This window comes from Suillus plorans (genome assembly GCF_016647745.1).
Source record: "Suillus plorans strain S12 chromosome Unknown HD556scaffold_11, whole genome shotgun sequence".
Classification (NCBI taxonomy): Eukaryota; Fungi; Basidiomycota; class Agaricomycetes; order Boletales; family Suillaceae; genus Suillus; species Suillus plorans.
The window spans coordinates 346369-361443 of NW_024537395.1; the positions used below are offsets into that span (position 1 = coordinate 346369).

At 47.7% G+C, this 15075-nt stretch overlaps 6 protein-coding genes across 6 annotated transcripts; 4 read left to right on the forward strand and 2 right to left on the reverse strand.

Moving 5' to 3' along the window:
- Positions 1-410: 410 nt before the first annotated feature.
- On the forward strand, positions 411-1379 carry HD556DRAFT_1346893 (uncharacterized protein). The gene has a single exon (XM_041302260.1). It carries the CDS (start codon positions 501-503, stop codon positions 1281-1283), a length of 783 nt encoding a protein of 260 aa, XP_041163711.1. The 5' UTR covers positions 411-500; the 3' UTR covers positions 1284-1379.
- A 70-nt stretch (positions 1380-1449) lies between these two features.
- Positions 1450-3827, forward strand: HD556DRAFT_120935 (uncharacterized protein). The gene is made up of 2 exons (XM_041296535.1): positions 1450-1577; positions 1634-3827. The coding sequence occupies exon 2, from the start codon at positions 1671-1673 to the stop codon at positions 3339-3341; it is 1671 nt and encodes a 556-aa protein (XP_041163712.1). The 5' UTR covers positions 1450-1577; positions 1634-1670; the 3' UTR covers positions 3342-3827.
- A 590-nt stretch (positions 3828-4417) lies between these two features.
- On the reverse strand, positions 4418-5849 carry HD556DRAFT_1346913 (uncharacterized protein). Its single transcript, XM_041302261.1, has 4 exons — positions 5179-5849; positions 4899-5124; positions 4654-4848; positions 4418-4588 (listed from the first exon to the last, which is right to left on the reverse strand). The coding sequence occupies exons 1-4, from the start codon at positions 5575-5577 to the stop codon at positions 4569-4571; spliced, it is 840 nt and encodes a 279-aa protein (XP_041163713.1). The 5' UTR covers positions 5578-5849; the 3' UTR covers positions 4418-4568.
- A 1996-nt stretch (positions 5850-7845) lies between these two features.
- Positions 7846-9377, reverse strand: HD556DRAFT_1525238 (uncharacterized protein; the record flags this gene model as incomplete). Its single annotated transcript, XM_041309256.1, has 3 exons — positions 9166-9377; positions 9102-9111; positions 7846-9039 (listed from the first exon to the last, which is right to left on the reverse strand). Exons 1-3 carry the CDS (start codon positions 9333-9335, stop codon positions 7846-7848), a joined length of 1374 nt encoding a protein of 457 aa, XP_041163714.1. The 5' UTR covers positions 9336-9377.
- Positions 9378-11948: 2571 nt separating this feature from the next.
- On the forward strand, positions 11949-13395 carry HD556DRAFT_1346942 (uncharacterized protein). Its single transcript, XM_041302262.1, has one exon. It carries the CDS (start codon positions 12112-12114, stop codon positions 13189-13191), a length of 1080 nt encoding a protein of 359 aa, XP_041163715.1. The 5' UTR covers positions 11949-12111; the 3' UTR covers positions 13192-13395.
- Positions 13396-13827: 432 nt separating this feature from the next.
- HD556DRAFT_1346943 (uncharacterized protein) lies at positions 13828-14568 on the forward strand. The gene is made up of 3 exons (XM_041302263.1): positions 13828-14139; positions 14188-14247; positions 14302-14568. Exons 1-2 carry the CDS (start codon positions 13883-13885, stop codon positions 14207-14209), a joined length of 279 nt encoding a protein of 92 aa, XP_041163716.1. The 5' UTR covers positions 13828-13882; the 3' UTR covers positions 14210-14247; positions 14302-14568.
- The last annotated feature ends 507 nt before the right edge of the window (positions 14569-15075 follow it).

The following is a 15075-nucleotide window of genomic DNA, read 5'->3' on the forward strand; positions in this document are numbered from 1 at the left end:
AGGGTGCATGTTATTGGCATGATGAACCCGTGTTTTCGTGCTACGCTTGACGACAAGGTTTCGTACACGTGAGTGGTTTTCTATCTGCGTATTAACGCTAGCCTACTTTATTGCAGGTCGTCTATCAAACTGAATACCCTTTCCCCAGTTTGGGACGAGACCTGGATCGTAAAGACGGTTCCTTCCACAGCTACCTTGTCCGTGGTAGTACAAGAGGTGGAGAGTGGAGCACTGGCAAATAATGACATTGGCGTGTTCCGGACAACTGTAAGTTCAGGTACGAAAGAGGTTGAGATAGTTGGCAAGCGGCTCGGTCGAAGTAAAGGGACATTCTGGTTAAACGTATGTGTGCCCCGCATTTGATCGCCACCGATTGTGCTTATCAACGTTTGGATCTATCATCTCTCAAGATTGAATCCTCTCCGTCGGCTCAGAATTCAATATCACTACCATATTTGTTTGATGGCCCGATCCACTATTCTCGACACGACTCACCAACAATGGGCGTTCTTACCAATCTCAGGGACACGCGGCTGTATTCGACATGGAAGATCTATATTAAAGGTGTTCCGCAATTCTTTGGGGATACGGTGCAACGATGGAACCACGATTACAAGGGCGCACAGGCCATTTTCAAAGGGCCTACATCAATTGCGGTGCGTTCCGGCATTATGGCTGGCCACCACATGTTATACGCCCGGACCGTTTCGAATGGTTTTGGGGTTATAACAAGTGCCGATGATTTGTTCAAGTTGCTGCGAGGCGGCTTGTGTCGAGACGGCAGTAACGCATTTGAAAATCGCATCAAGCCCGCAGTATACACGTATGTTATCGCCGAGGAAGACAATACCTTCCGTTTCTCAGAGACAGGGGCGGCGTTCTTCGTTAACTTTGCATCGAAGCATGCACTGCATAGCAACTGTGCAGAAAGCGTAGTGTACGGCGGAGAGTTTCATCCTCGCCCAGAAGGTGGCTGGGAGAACTTCTCCGATTGCACGGACGATAGCGGTGTGAGATGGGAGTTGGTGATTGATAACGACTCTGGGACGTATTCTCCTAATCCTGATATGCTGGCCAAAGTTGCACAACTTCTGGAACACAATTTTACGGGGATCAACGTAGTTGCGCTAGCAGAGGACGATCCGGAGTTAAAGAAGAGTGTAGATGCGTGCAGGGAGTATGCATTGACGAAAAGGGGGGTGAAAAGTACGGAGTTGGAGCCTCATACCACTGAGGGCGAAGAGACGCTATCGGATCGGGTTTCAGCACTTAAGAAGACCTAATTATTGAGGATGATGTCGTTGTCAGGTGTTAGAGAGCAGGTGACATGGTTGATGTAAAGATAAATGTGTTTAGATAAAAGGAAATGATGTGTGACGCTCAATTTAGTAGTGGTTCAACTTCGTGGATCTCCTGCAGGCCCATCAAGGAAATCACCGAACACGAGTTTCTCAGCCTGGGCACGAGGAGAAACGGTGTCAAGCACTGCAACGCTCTTTGCCTCCATATCGTTCACAGTAAATTCTCCTGTTTCTTCTGTCTTTTGTGATGTCTTGCGACCTTTGATGTTATTAGTTGTAAGTCTTCGGTTCTTGTTTTTTTTGTCTGCTTGTTTTTTTGTTGATCAAACTCGGCGCTCGTTGCAGGGCTTGAATATCGGTGGACATAATATGGATACTAGGGATAATTTGACTAGGGCTGCCCTAGTTCAATACATACCCTCTCTGAATGATTCCTCCTTGCTCAAACCAGACCCGCAGCCCGTGTTTACCTTTGCTCCGCACTATTCACAATCTTGGCAGCCAATTCCTAGCTGCAGCAGTAACCCTATATTCTCCTTCTTCTCGGAGGAGGACTTCCCTCCTCTCAAGTCTAAACACACACAAGGCGTGCCTGGTCCATCCAATCTTCTGAAGCAGTCTGGTCTGGTGAACTTATACCCGACTCCACCCTCCAGCACTTCTCCATCAAAGTGCACCATCCCACTACCAGAAGAAAGAGGCGAATTTACCCCCATCTTCACTACACATTCACCAGGCGTCTTGGACTCCCCGACCGTTATGCGCCGCGAGGACCTTGCTTGTCATAGACCTCTGACGCCACCACCGACGCAGTTGCTCTATAACCTGGAGTTGCCAGGGTATGAAGATGATATCAATGTTTCGATGTTTGACGAGAGCGGGCATACACTTCATCAGAGTGATTTTGAAGAGGATTTTTACGACGGGATATCTGCCATGTCGGATAGTTCCGCAGAGTCAGATTCGCCGCTTTCGCCTCTATCACCACCCTGGAAGCCGTCACTGGAACATGGTCTGGTGAACTCTCATTGGAATGATCCGCCCTCACCCAAATTTTCCTGGTCTCCCTGTTCAGGGAGTGAGGACATCGGTGGTCTGTCTGTAGCAGTATCCAACGATACAACGTCTTTTTCATCTGATCAGGCGCCCTACCTTCCTGGCCCCCGTCCCAGACTCGTACCGCTTCACATACCCTGGTCATCGCACCAACACATACCCATGCATCAACTAGATGAGCACCCCCCATCCTCCCCCCAATGTTCCGCGCTCTCATCGACAGATATGGTCATTGATGATCCTCCAGAGCTCAGATCCCCTCATCTTTCCCTTTCAGGTCTTCCCGAGCTAGAACATGAAAAAGCGTTACCCCATATACCACCATCATCTCCCAGCAGGCGGTCCTGTTCCTCTCTTCCCGATGATACAGATAACCTACCATCTTCTCCATCTTCTCCCGGCCCATCGCTCCTCTCACTCCCAGGCGCTGACACAGATGACAGCCTTCTCCCCAGTGCATCCGCATTTTTACCCCTCTCGTCGTTGCAAACCGTCCCATTCGTCCCTAGCCAGCCACTTTTGTTTATCCACGATCCGAGGGACGTGCCTCTCCCACGCTCACCCTCGCCTGAGGATTTCAATCTCTGCCTTTCCGTGCACGACATGGACAACGACCCTGAGCTTGCGCAGCTCTTTGAGTTGCGCAAGCGCTCGCTCGCTGCAGTGCAGGGATCGTCTGAGGGCCTGGAAGGCACAGATGCGTACACACGCAAGTCGAAGAAGAAGCGGGAGAGGGAGAGGAGTGCGGAGGTAGGAGCTCTGCTCAGGTTGAAGCTGGGCGACAAGCTCGGCATGGATGTAAATGAGGGAAGGAGTCCTGAACGCCGCAAGAAGGGCGTCATAGGGAGCATATCCCAGCTAGTCGCGCAGATGGTGTTACGGCGACACGAGGCTTCACGACCACTGGCGAAACGCAAGTCGGTACTGTCTGCGCAAGAATATGTGCATTCTCCACTTTCAGCATGTATCGCTTATGATCCGTAGCTACGAGGATCGGATCAGTAGCTGTTTTTTTAGGTGCGTAGGCTTGGATTGCGCGCATTTTGGGCGGGGTGCTTATTTCGGGTGCGTGGATCGTGGTGCAGACTTCGGAGGTGCATTGTTTGGCGCTGTACGCTCAGATGTTATGTTGTTGGACTATGTCCTTGTATGCCTTTAGCTTGTAATCACCACCGCTAGCATGGAACCACTCTCCCAAACCCCTTTGTTTCCCATCTATTGGATTATGTTTGCAGATATAGGAATAGGCGCTCGTGTACGAAGCGAAAAAATCTAACTACGTCGAAAACTACATAAGATCTCTTCGTTGTACATCATACATGCCAGATTCATAATATCTATGCAGTTCCGTTATTACCGTCTTGATTCTTTGCATGCATTCGAATGGTGTTCCCCTTCGCAGCTTCGATTGTGAAAATCATGAGGAATTTCAAAAGTTCTGATTTGATTAATATTCTTGATCAGAGACAGCTGATCGCATCGAACCGTTTGTGGCGTTGAGAAGCTCGGTCGAGGAACGCAGGTACCTAGTAGTGGTTGTCGTTGATACGTACAGGAAGTATCATATCATGCTGCGGAAGTGGCTAACGTACGATACGTGGGTGTTTCCTACGTAGTATCTAGCATCCGTTCCGAGCCAAGCCCAACCGAGACCATCAAAGTTTAAAATTACTCCAAAGCCCGAGAAAAAATGTGTGCATCAATACGTATTGCACAGCGCGCCTGCGCTATCATTGAGTAACCAGAATTTGATTGGCTTACTATTTCGGACACGGAGCGATTCGATGCTTCCGCAGCTGTTGGAATAGCACACGAGAACTTGGGAATTGCAGATCCGGGCATGCAGAACTTGCCAGAAGTCCGAACATGGTCACGTACCTCGAGACGCTCAGAGCGTGAGACCATCAACTTGAAAGATAGATCTAGAGTTCACTTAAAAAAATTTGCACCGGATATTACTTCTGTTTAAACAGATCGGTAAGATTCGTCGAGCATGGCTGTCTGGTTGAGCTTTGTGCGGGCAGCACTGCCTGGACATTTAATTTGGATGCAAGATTGGTCGAGGACTCCAATTTTATGTCGAAGAAGTTTATTGCTTCGTGTCTTCGAATTCTACGTATGTCATCACGATCAAGATTAGACAAGCATGTATACATGAAAATAAACGGATTGCTCTGTAGTGCACCTAGGGCGTAGTGTGACCCGTAAAACCTACAATATCATTTGTTCGGCTTAATAGATACAAACAAGTACACTCAATATTCGGATTATATCGTAGGTTTGAAGGCTCACTCACATTCCATATATTCTAACTTGATGGGATGTTTCTTGGTACCAGCCAGCATCGCATTGACCTGTTCACGACGCGTATTGAGCTTCTCGACCGTTTCCTTGTCCTTGAATAGACTGATAAGTGTAACCAAGGAATCCACTTTCTTCAGGTAGGCGCGGAGCTCGACCGAGGTAGGATTTGAATTTACAGTCGCCCAGGCTGCGCTACAGTTAAGCTCCCACCCCAACCGATCAATCTGCGTCACTTACTTAGCCATTGCCCCTCAACTTCCTGAAGCTTCTTCGCGATGCTGTCGACTTGCCGTTTCATGGCCTTTCGATATCTGCTCCACGTCAATACCATCACCGTGGTAATAAACGTCATGACGGATGGCACAATGAACGTTCCGTCGGTGAATCCATCATCACCGAACAATGCATCGGCTAATTTGACGGAAACGACATGCTTCACCTGTGCAGCTTCCATCGTCGGAAACTAAGTACATGGATATATTATATCATAAGATAAACGGATTAGCACGTAACTCACATCATCTGTGCTCTTGCACTTCAGCCTCGCCATGACATCATGCGGCTCGCAACCGCTTTCTTGTAAAATGTTGTCGACCAGTGTGTTGATATCCCATTTGGGCCATGACGTCTTAACCCAGGCGTTCCACGCGGAACGACCTTCATGGTCAGTGTCCTTCCCTTTCACAGCGACGTCTGCAAGATCCCCAGCTGTCCTGCAATTGTTCATGAAGGCTTCAACTGCCCGAGCTGTGTCCACCGTCCATTCGGTGACACGGGTTACACCCCTCCAAGGGTCGTATGCCCACGGGTCACCAGTAACATGTGTTAGAGACTGCCATACTGGATTGGACCATGGCAGCGATGGATCGGCGATCCAGAGTTGGATCAGAGCGAGAGAGAGTGGAGTGGTTGGCATTTGAGGCGGTGTGCTGGATTATGAGCCATGGATAGGCTTTTTTACCACCCTCCCTTCAAGCACAACCCACGACGGGCCACGAGGCTGCTATTCGGTACGCACACGAATCACGATGGCACGGCACATCCAGAACCTGCAAAAATTGCCATCCGGTTTAGCATTGTAGCATGATCGGTGTCAGGCGGTGAGCATGTTAAGTGTGGCAGCCAAGTTATCCTGCGTTGGCGTCCTTGACCAAGGCGTCGGTTTGGGTTTCTTCTCTTCGCATGTTGCATTAATTACATAGAATTACATACGCGTTCGCTGTTACCTCGGATGAACTGCTGACTAAGCTAGGCACACTGTCGGAAATTTCGTAACTTAGCATTGCAAGGACGAACCGTGAGAATACGAAAGCCATTTGAGTCTCCTTACTAGCTATTATAGGGCGGCCCACGATGCCAGGAATTCTCTTTCCGAATGGATCTTTAGGGCATGGCCAGGCTCAAGGGCACCACCTATAGCAGCAGTCTCAGGTAGATCTTTCCCAACAATCCAAACCAGGTATGTAGTACCAGTATGCTAGTTTCGGCAGTGTTGGTGGGGGAGCCGTTGGAAGCTTCAGGTGGTCAGGAAGGTTCTGCCAGAAAGAAGCCCAGAGTTGGATAGCTCATTTTGTCTTGTAAATACAGTTGCTCTGCATAATTTTGTTTTGTTTTCATTTGTTCGCCACACTGATCAAGACGAACGTTCATTTGCACACACCAAGTACTTGCCCGTATACATAGCACCACAGGCTGAGCCCTGTGTTTTGCTTCACCTGCTCCTTTTCACGTTCGTAGTCTGCTACCTGAGACTCGGAAATGGGCAAAAGGCCCACTGGAGACAGAAACGTTGAGCTCGACGCACCTGGATGTAGATGTCAGTGATAATGGGTGAGTAGACGTAGTTTGTTGCAGTCTGCAGAGCTCCTGACTCATGTGACAAATTAATCTAGATGCCTGGTTGACCTTACCGCCAAGGTCAATTGTCAAGGAACTGACTTATGCCACTGCTGGGCTGTTTCGGTAACGTTTGGAAATGTCACATCTCTTCTATGCGTTTTTGACTACATGTTCCGACCTAACGTGGATCTCTCACTTCGGGAGTAGCGTACGATGGGCTGCTCCCAAGCTTTTCGAAGTTTCGGACGCTGAACACGCATCTAGCTCACCAAAACTAGAAAGTGACATTTATTCATTTGGATGCATCGCATACCATGTTTGTTAATGACGTACATCTGCAGCGCTCTTGTGTCAGGTTCTATCGGGCAAGCTGCCGTACTATAACATTTGCAGTGATAACCAGGTGGTCGTAGCCATACTCAAGGGTGTCAAGCCCGAGCATCCAGATATCGCTGTCACAGCGACCTCCCATTGCAGATGTCCCAGATTTGATGTGTCACTATAGAGATGCTATGTGTTAATTCATGTTTTTGTATCAGGCAAGTACTATGGCCATCGACTTCTTGGGATTCTGTGCACATTGAAGGATGGTTGGTCGATTTAGAAGAACTAACTTCTGGGATCCATGATCTGATCGTTGAACCTCGTTGAACTAGGCCGGAGGGCTCACAGCCCACAGACAGAGCGAGCAAAGCTGAGATGAGGTGAAGCCACACGACATTAAAGGTGATTCTGGTATCGGTTCTCAGCGACTGCCACTATGCAAGTCATCACTTATCAGTCATGCATTTGGAATAGAAAAAGAGGTGGGCCAAACACGACGCTTCGACTAGTACAGCTACTCATGCTGTCAATACATCGCTGCGCACAATAAGTCAGGCGAGGCCAACATCGACAAGGACCTCATCTCACTTCGGAACAAAAGGTTTTGTTCTCCATGATAGCAAAGCCTGCAATGCGACATATTTCAGCGTTCAACTTTGTACGTTCCCCTTGCCCTGCATCTGTCACTAATGCTAACTTCCTACTGCTGTTGTCTTCAGTACTTGAAACCATTTCTATCTGTGACTGACTAGTAACGAGATCATTTGTCTTGAACACTCGCTCTTCATTATCGCTTGGTGTATATTCTATATGATTATTAGACTATATTTATAGCTTGCTGGACCTAGCTATGGTGTCTTATCATATGGCATGGATGTATATAACCACGGTCAACGGCGACGACAACGATAACAAATGAATGAAAGAACTCGAAAGTATGTACCAACATTCCCGGATGTGAAGGTATTCCAAACTTAAATATTCTGGGAGATTCCCACGACATACGGTGCAGTAGCCGCTCTCAAAGATCTAAATGGCTGTTGACTTCATCCCAACTCGGGTCTCGAACTAGGCCAACACAAGGGAGCCAGGCGGAAATGATGCGAGCGATAGTTTCAGCATCAGCCGTTTGAAACTCGGATAACTCCAAAGCCAATGATCGTAGGGAGGTATGTTGTATTGGCTCGGCATCAGGATCGATGTCGATGGTTACAAGAATGATTGGAACTAGTAGTGTACGCAACTGTGGACATAGACCGAGCGCTGTGAATAATTCACGGAGGGTGATTTCGGAAGAAGGTTCAGGTTCTTCGATTTTCAGTGTGCGGATGTGCGGCCAACTAGACATAGCTTGCAAGAACATGTCGTTGTCCAAGTAGATGTGAAGACTATTAAGCATGAGCTTCAGGGTTCGGAGCTGTGTGAAGCAAAAGAAATGCGGAATTGGTCTCAAAGACTCGTCGTTTCCCGCAGATCTGCCTTCATAAGAACAAATGGAGATTTCTTCTAGAGTCCGACACGCATTGCAGTGGGACAGAGCATGAAAGAGTTGTTTGGCCTCTTCTGAAGACAGAGCGCAGGTTTCAAAGTTGAACTCTTTCATTGAGGGAAATTGCGAATGTTGTATGACTGTGATGAAGTCTGCAGCATTGTTCATCCGTCCAAAGGAAAGGCTTGTGATGTTAAGGAATGATAAATTCACGATATCTTGTTTTGGCAGCGAAGGAGGGTTAATAGGTCCTTCCACAATGTCTAATCTGAGAAGGGTAGGGAGGCAGGAGAGGTGCTTCCATGCTGACCAGTCGAGCATTGGACAAGCAAGAGTTACAAGTCGTGTGCAACAACGAATCCTATCGGATAGGAGGGACAGTTCATTTGCTGTGCTGTCATCATCATTGGCTTGAGGAGCGTAGATGCATAAATGCTCCAGAGCAACGCAGCATGTCACAAAAGATTGCAGACCCTCGTTGACGCTCAATAGATGACATCGGTGCAGCATGCGAGGCAGAAAGTGGTTCAAATATGTGGTGGAAAGACTTAATGACTTCAGCCTCGGAAATACGCATGCCTCAGCGGGGATGACAGAGAGAAGATGCGGATGTTCAGATTTTATGTTCAATATGCGTATGCGGGAGGAGTGACGCAGAAATTGATGGGCCTCATGGGCAGATAATGGCTCAACACCTTTCGCCCAGGGCTTGTATGAGTTGTCCCACTATCATGTAGACGCTCGGTGAGCCGAAAAGAAACAAACAAAGCGTGAAGTCGTGCACTGACCCTCGTATCACTATGATATATCAGTGGATATAACCTTGTTACACAGCCTAGTAGTGGTTCTAACCCATAGATTTCAGTCCACAGCAAATCCATTGCAGGCTCGTGGAAGATTTTGCATGTCCTTGCAAGCGCTGCAAGTAATTTCTGGGTTGGTGTTGTTTGAGTAGATGGTAGTGTATTCACATAGGCGAATATCTCCAGGAGGACTTCGGGAACAAGTAAAGCCTGATGCATCACTGGGGTGCGGTAGAGTCATGACTCAAAACTAGGTTTTATAGACCAATTGTATTACATAATTACACACCTCGGCGAGTCTGATAAACTGCTGACTAAGCTAGACAAATGGTGGCAAACACCGTCTGCTCCCCTTGCACAGAAAGTTTATATTAGTTGCGCCGATATATCAGTTGCGGTGACGTGTCTGCTCGTGTCTGGCCCGGATAATGCTATTCCATTCGGCAGAATGTGACGTCCAAGTCAAACAGTCAAAATTAGCGCCACATGCTGAAACACATCAAATGTTACCGATCGATCTGACTAGAATCACCCGTATACTAGATGGAACAGGACTCTTATGACAATCATTCTGCTCGAACAAGAACTTCATCAATTCCATGCATTCATAATGTTACGCTTTACAAAATTGATGACGATACTCGGGAATTTGATTCAGGTGTCAAGTGGTGCTGCAGCAGGTCCAGCATGCGCCCATCTGGACAGAATGCAACCCTCCTGAGCAGGAAACAGCATGATCAGCGCACATATCCAAGCAGATCGTGCCGTCATTGGCGGGGGCTGCATTCACCCCAGCAACAGCGGCAAGGATGGCGAGGTAGATAGATTGAATAGGCTTCATGGTACCTGTTACAACCACGCTTTAGTCATGGCGGTGAGTACTGAGAGATATTCACCAACAAAAACTTGGCTGTACCATGTACACAAATTTGCTATAACAAGTGTTAGAAGTGCTATATGTCGATTTAGCGATATTTGCATGATGTAGCGCAGGAGGGCTACTCACTGTAAAGGAGGTGTTTGTCACTGAGGCCTGAGGTTTTTAGAATTCAACCGCATTGTATTTATATTCTTCTCGCTGTTAGCGCTGCAAACGTTCAGCGATGAGATAAAAATTACAGGTTTATTGAATACCCGTGGAGGCATGTGTGCATTGACTGAAGGGGTAATGATGAGAAGGATAGTCGTAAGGTCAAGAATGGGCGAGAAGTTAGAACTCCTGGTTATACAGCAGTCGAGACTGTCATGTGCCTCGATATGAACACTATAAGCGCACAGAATATGTAGTAAATTCGCTGGAATTGTCACAAGTGAAGCTGACAATTAGCCCACTTGTTGCCACGCATGATTTATATGAAGACCTACAGACTACAGTTGCAATTTGAATGGCGGACTTCAAAGCTCTTCGAGGAATTCGTACGCGTGCGGAGTCTGAGCTGAGTCTGAGGCAAATTAGCTACAGTAAACAGTTTAAGCGGGACGTACGCGGTCTCATCACAGAGTGACCTACAAATCCAATTCATCACTTAGTGCCAAATATCAATCCCTACAGGAGAGTTCCACATGCAGCACACCGCTGCAAGATAACTTGAAAGAGGACTCTAGCCGTTTCTTCTAAGAGTATATCTTCGCGAGAATACCGTAGCCACAAGCGTACACTGTTGCAAGGTGCACCTCTTCCACATGTCTCAACAGTGCGCTCTCGTCAATTGCTGTCCGCAGTGCTTCCATCCGCACTCGACGCGCGATTCAGTTGGGCAACAAACCCCGTGGACTTCCCACAAGTGGTAAGAGAGATTATGACCACGAATCAGATAAAACATAATCCATCTCCTCGCCACACTCACACGCAAATGTCTGTTCGAGAGAATAAGCCTCTTGCTGCAAGCGAGGATTAGGCGCAGCAATAGCAAGGACAAAAGATTGAGAGCTTACAGGTGTGGAATCAGTACTGTGGAGGATTCAGATCAAACATTGTTCGAGAAGTTGTCACAATGGATCGACTTGTTGAAGAGCAAGCTTAGCGTGAGTTCTCTTGTGAAACAAGCAAATTTATAAACATCAAAGACAAGTGCAAAAATAGTAGACGCAAGGTGCACGTTACTAGCACTGGCTACATCTGGTACTGGCGTTGAGATTTGTGATATTTCTTTGTTTTTGCGCTCTGCCAGGATCTGTATGGCGGTGAGAGACAAAAGACAGATAAAACAACAAAACAATTATACATCAGCTCCTCGACCGGATTCCTGACCTCTTTGATGTCACGCCGCCACTCCTCCTCAACAATATCAAGGACGCGATCATGCTCCTGAATCAAATCGACATTTCCCAAAGCTCCAATTTGTCCTCATGTTGTGGCTCGACAGTGGCGGCAGCAAGCTCATCCGGGATGGCGTCCTCGACAACCTCGTGTCCCTCTCTTTCTTTGACTGCAGTGCGGCATCTCGGTTCTTCTAGTTGAAGTCCAGGAAATTAATGTCAGATAAGAACTCCACCTTGAAGCTGGATGCCATGCAGTACGACCACTACATAGTCCCATGTGCAAGCTGAAATCTTGATTTCTGACATGGAGGAGACATCTAACATTGTGTGACAAGAACTGCTTCGAAAGGAGTTTCGTTGGCTGAGGGCCGCTCTTTTATTATACGTATCATATCAGGCCATATCTGACACTCGGAACCGGTTCATGGCCATCTCGACGGTTTCTTTGGAATGGTTCCCTTTGACAGAGAGAAAAGGTGTGTCGCGAGATGAGTGAAGGTCAAAGCATGATATTATTGTTTGCTGTATCATAGTAGCGGACAACATGCTAGTAGCTCAATAGTCACGGTTGTGACAATACGTGACTATTCACCGTGGTGATCGCGCCCAACAGAATAGCGGACGCCTCTGTTCACAAAGGGATTAGTAGTCCACAAGTCCACATCATCCAGACATATAAATTCAACATCCAACATGCAATCTCTCATAAACTCATCCCAATCCCAAATTCACAATGTCCTTTACTACACCCGTCATCCCAATGACTTATCCCTGTTCCCACTACCGCCCGCTCCCCTTCCCTCTTAACGACACCCAGTTCCCATTCGACGGTGACAGCGCCCATAAGAAGGCTGAAATACAACAGGCTAACCGTGCTATCCGCAATCAGGCCGTTTGTGAACATGAGTGGCACGATCTTGCTGCTTTCCAGGCTCACCTCGAGGAGCAACGAATCCTCGCTCGGCGCCGCCGTTTAGATGCTGAGAACTTCTTCGCAGGGACCATCAATCCTAGATGTTCTCACGGGTTCAATAACTCGGCTTCGTGTGACTTACTACAACCCAAGGTCTTTGGCCCGGACGAGCCCTCGCTCAAGGACATGATCTCTTCACATCTCGAGGAACAGCGCCGTCTTATGGCAGAGCACCGGTCCGAAGTGCGCGATGTGCTCCAGGCGATTCTTACCCACCTCTCTAAAGGCACTACGATCAAAGCTCCTATCGAACGCGATCCCGTATCATCATCAGTCAATGTCAACGAGAAGGGACCCGTACTTTTGCAAGAGGGAAAAGGAGAAGCCAGGGAGATCTCTGACTCTGACACCCAAGAAGAGTATGCTGCATCGCCAGCACAGGTCGCCTCCTCCCTCTCCCAGATCTCTTCCCTCTCCACCCGTCTCGAGAGCCTCCTCGCTGCCTTCCAGTTCCCTGCTGAGCTTGATTTCTCTCCAGCCCTCGGCACCGCTGGTGTATTTGCATTGACTTACACCCCGGCCAATGCACCTGTTCGCGCTCAGGAGCATGCGCTTTCGTTGCTCTTCGCAGACTTGGACAACATTCCAAGCTTTGGGTCAGACGTAGTGAGGAATGCAAGGCGCGCGGTCGTGACCCGTGTGGATCAAGCGCTTAAACAGCTTGATAAAGGTGTGGAGGAGCGAAAGGGCCGTGCTCGTGCTAAGAAGGCAGACCCTGTTACAATGCCTATTGAGCAGCCTACTCACCCAAATGATGCTGATTCCTCGGAGCCCGGGAACGTTACCTCTGCAGATGTTGCGCTCGCTCAAGTCCCCGTTGTAGACGAAGTTCCCATTTAGACCTGCAGTTCCAATCGCCGCTTGATATCATTCAAGTTTTCTTGTGCCTCGGTATTTTCTTTACATTTCACTCATGTTCTATGTCTTGGATCTTATCCTTTGTACATACTATATATTAGTTTATGATTACTGTACTCTGGTCAGTATATGTAACGAGTCAAACCAAGTTGCCAATATTGCAATGTATGTATTTTGTACAATATTGTCGATGAGCTGGAGTGATTCCTAAATATCGCGGGTTCGGGATGATCATCCCAGTGAAAGACTAGCACTCCTTGTGGGTAAACGTTAACTCCAGTATTTATTGAATCTTCAGATTCGCGAATTTTTCATGGCCGTTCCTCCCGAAATCAGCTCAAACGCATTGCATACCTAAGATAAGATGTTACTCGCAAAACTCTGTTTTTTTTTCACCTGCGACCCGCGACTATCGATAGGACGGTGGCCGCTTATAGTGGCGTAGAAATACTATTTGTTCGAACAAATGAGTCACGTCCAAGTCAAACTGCCGAAAAAATGAGCGCAGCCGCATCGAAAGCATACTTGAATCTAGACAGTCCATAGTCCATTCGGTCCAACTAGATTAATCATCTGCGGCAGAAAGAATATTTATCCAATGACAATGACGACAATTTCGCTCGATTTCAAAGTGGTTACAGGTGGTACATTTCATACTATCTTTACACATTTAATGGCAATACTTTGGAACTCAATCCAGGCGCTCATTTTGAGTGCAGCAGGTCCAGCAGTGACCCACAATAGTAGCTGTCGACTGTGGTGGGCAGCTGGGTTGAGAATTGTAGCAAATACTCCCGCAGGTTCGGATGTCATTGGTGGGAACTGCGTTCACCCCGGCGATGGCGATAAGGATGGCAAGAACTGCAATCACCCAAGCGACAGGGACAAAGATGGCGAGGTAGACGAACTGAATAGGCTTCATAGTACCTGCTATGACTATGCTTCAGTGATGGTTGTGGGTACTAGGAAAATACCCACCAGGAAACATTTAATTGTGTGATATACGCAGAGTTGTCACTATGGCAAGTCCTAGAAGAGCTATATGTCGATTTCAGTGATGTGCGCATGATGTAGTGCAAGAGGGCCACCCACTGCAAAGGAGGTAGTCGTATCTGAGGCTTTTGTGATTCAACTGCGTCGAATTTATACTGTGCTTGATGTTGGAGCTGGAGCGATGAGCCGACCTCCTGAGGGATTTTTGCGCAATGTACTAGGGCATTTGCGAATTCAGCGGTATGACATAGGGCGCAGGTGCCCTTTAGATTAGATTATGCTGTCCGGCATGGGGTAGATTACCCCAACTGGACATAAAACTGGACTGCAAAAAAATTTCACCGACAACTAAGTCTAGGTAATAATCAGCGTTGGTTCAGCGATTGGTTAAATCACCATTACAGATGTCCGTGGAGGCGCGTGTGTCCTGGAGAACATTATTCCATTTGAAAATGTTTCGATGATCAGAAGAAGGACAGTCTGAATGACAATTTCACTCGTCTTTCTGTGCCTGCGAAGGTTCAGACTAGTACCATTTGAATTTCGTCTGCTCATGAACTCACCGATCTTGTTCTGGACTGCCAGATTCAAATTGAATCTCGTTTGCACATGTCTGCATGGCGCACGTTGTGTGCATGCTTCTCTACAAAAGTGATATTCTCTCGGCAGGATGGCATTAATGGTTCTGCCTTTTATGATAGCGTTAGCTATACCGACTGTTTTGACTGCACCTGCAAACCCTGGGGGTGTCAGCACGGCCACAACTGCCCAGCTGGCCTCTGCGGTCATCCCTCCTTCCTCTTTCTACAGTCCCGCGTCAACATCTACCTCTGTCGGCACAACCTACCTTTTGATCTCTTCACAAGCTGCCAT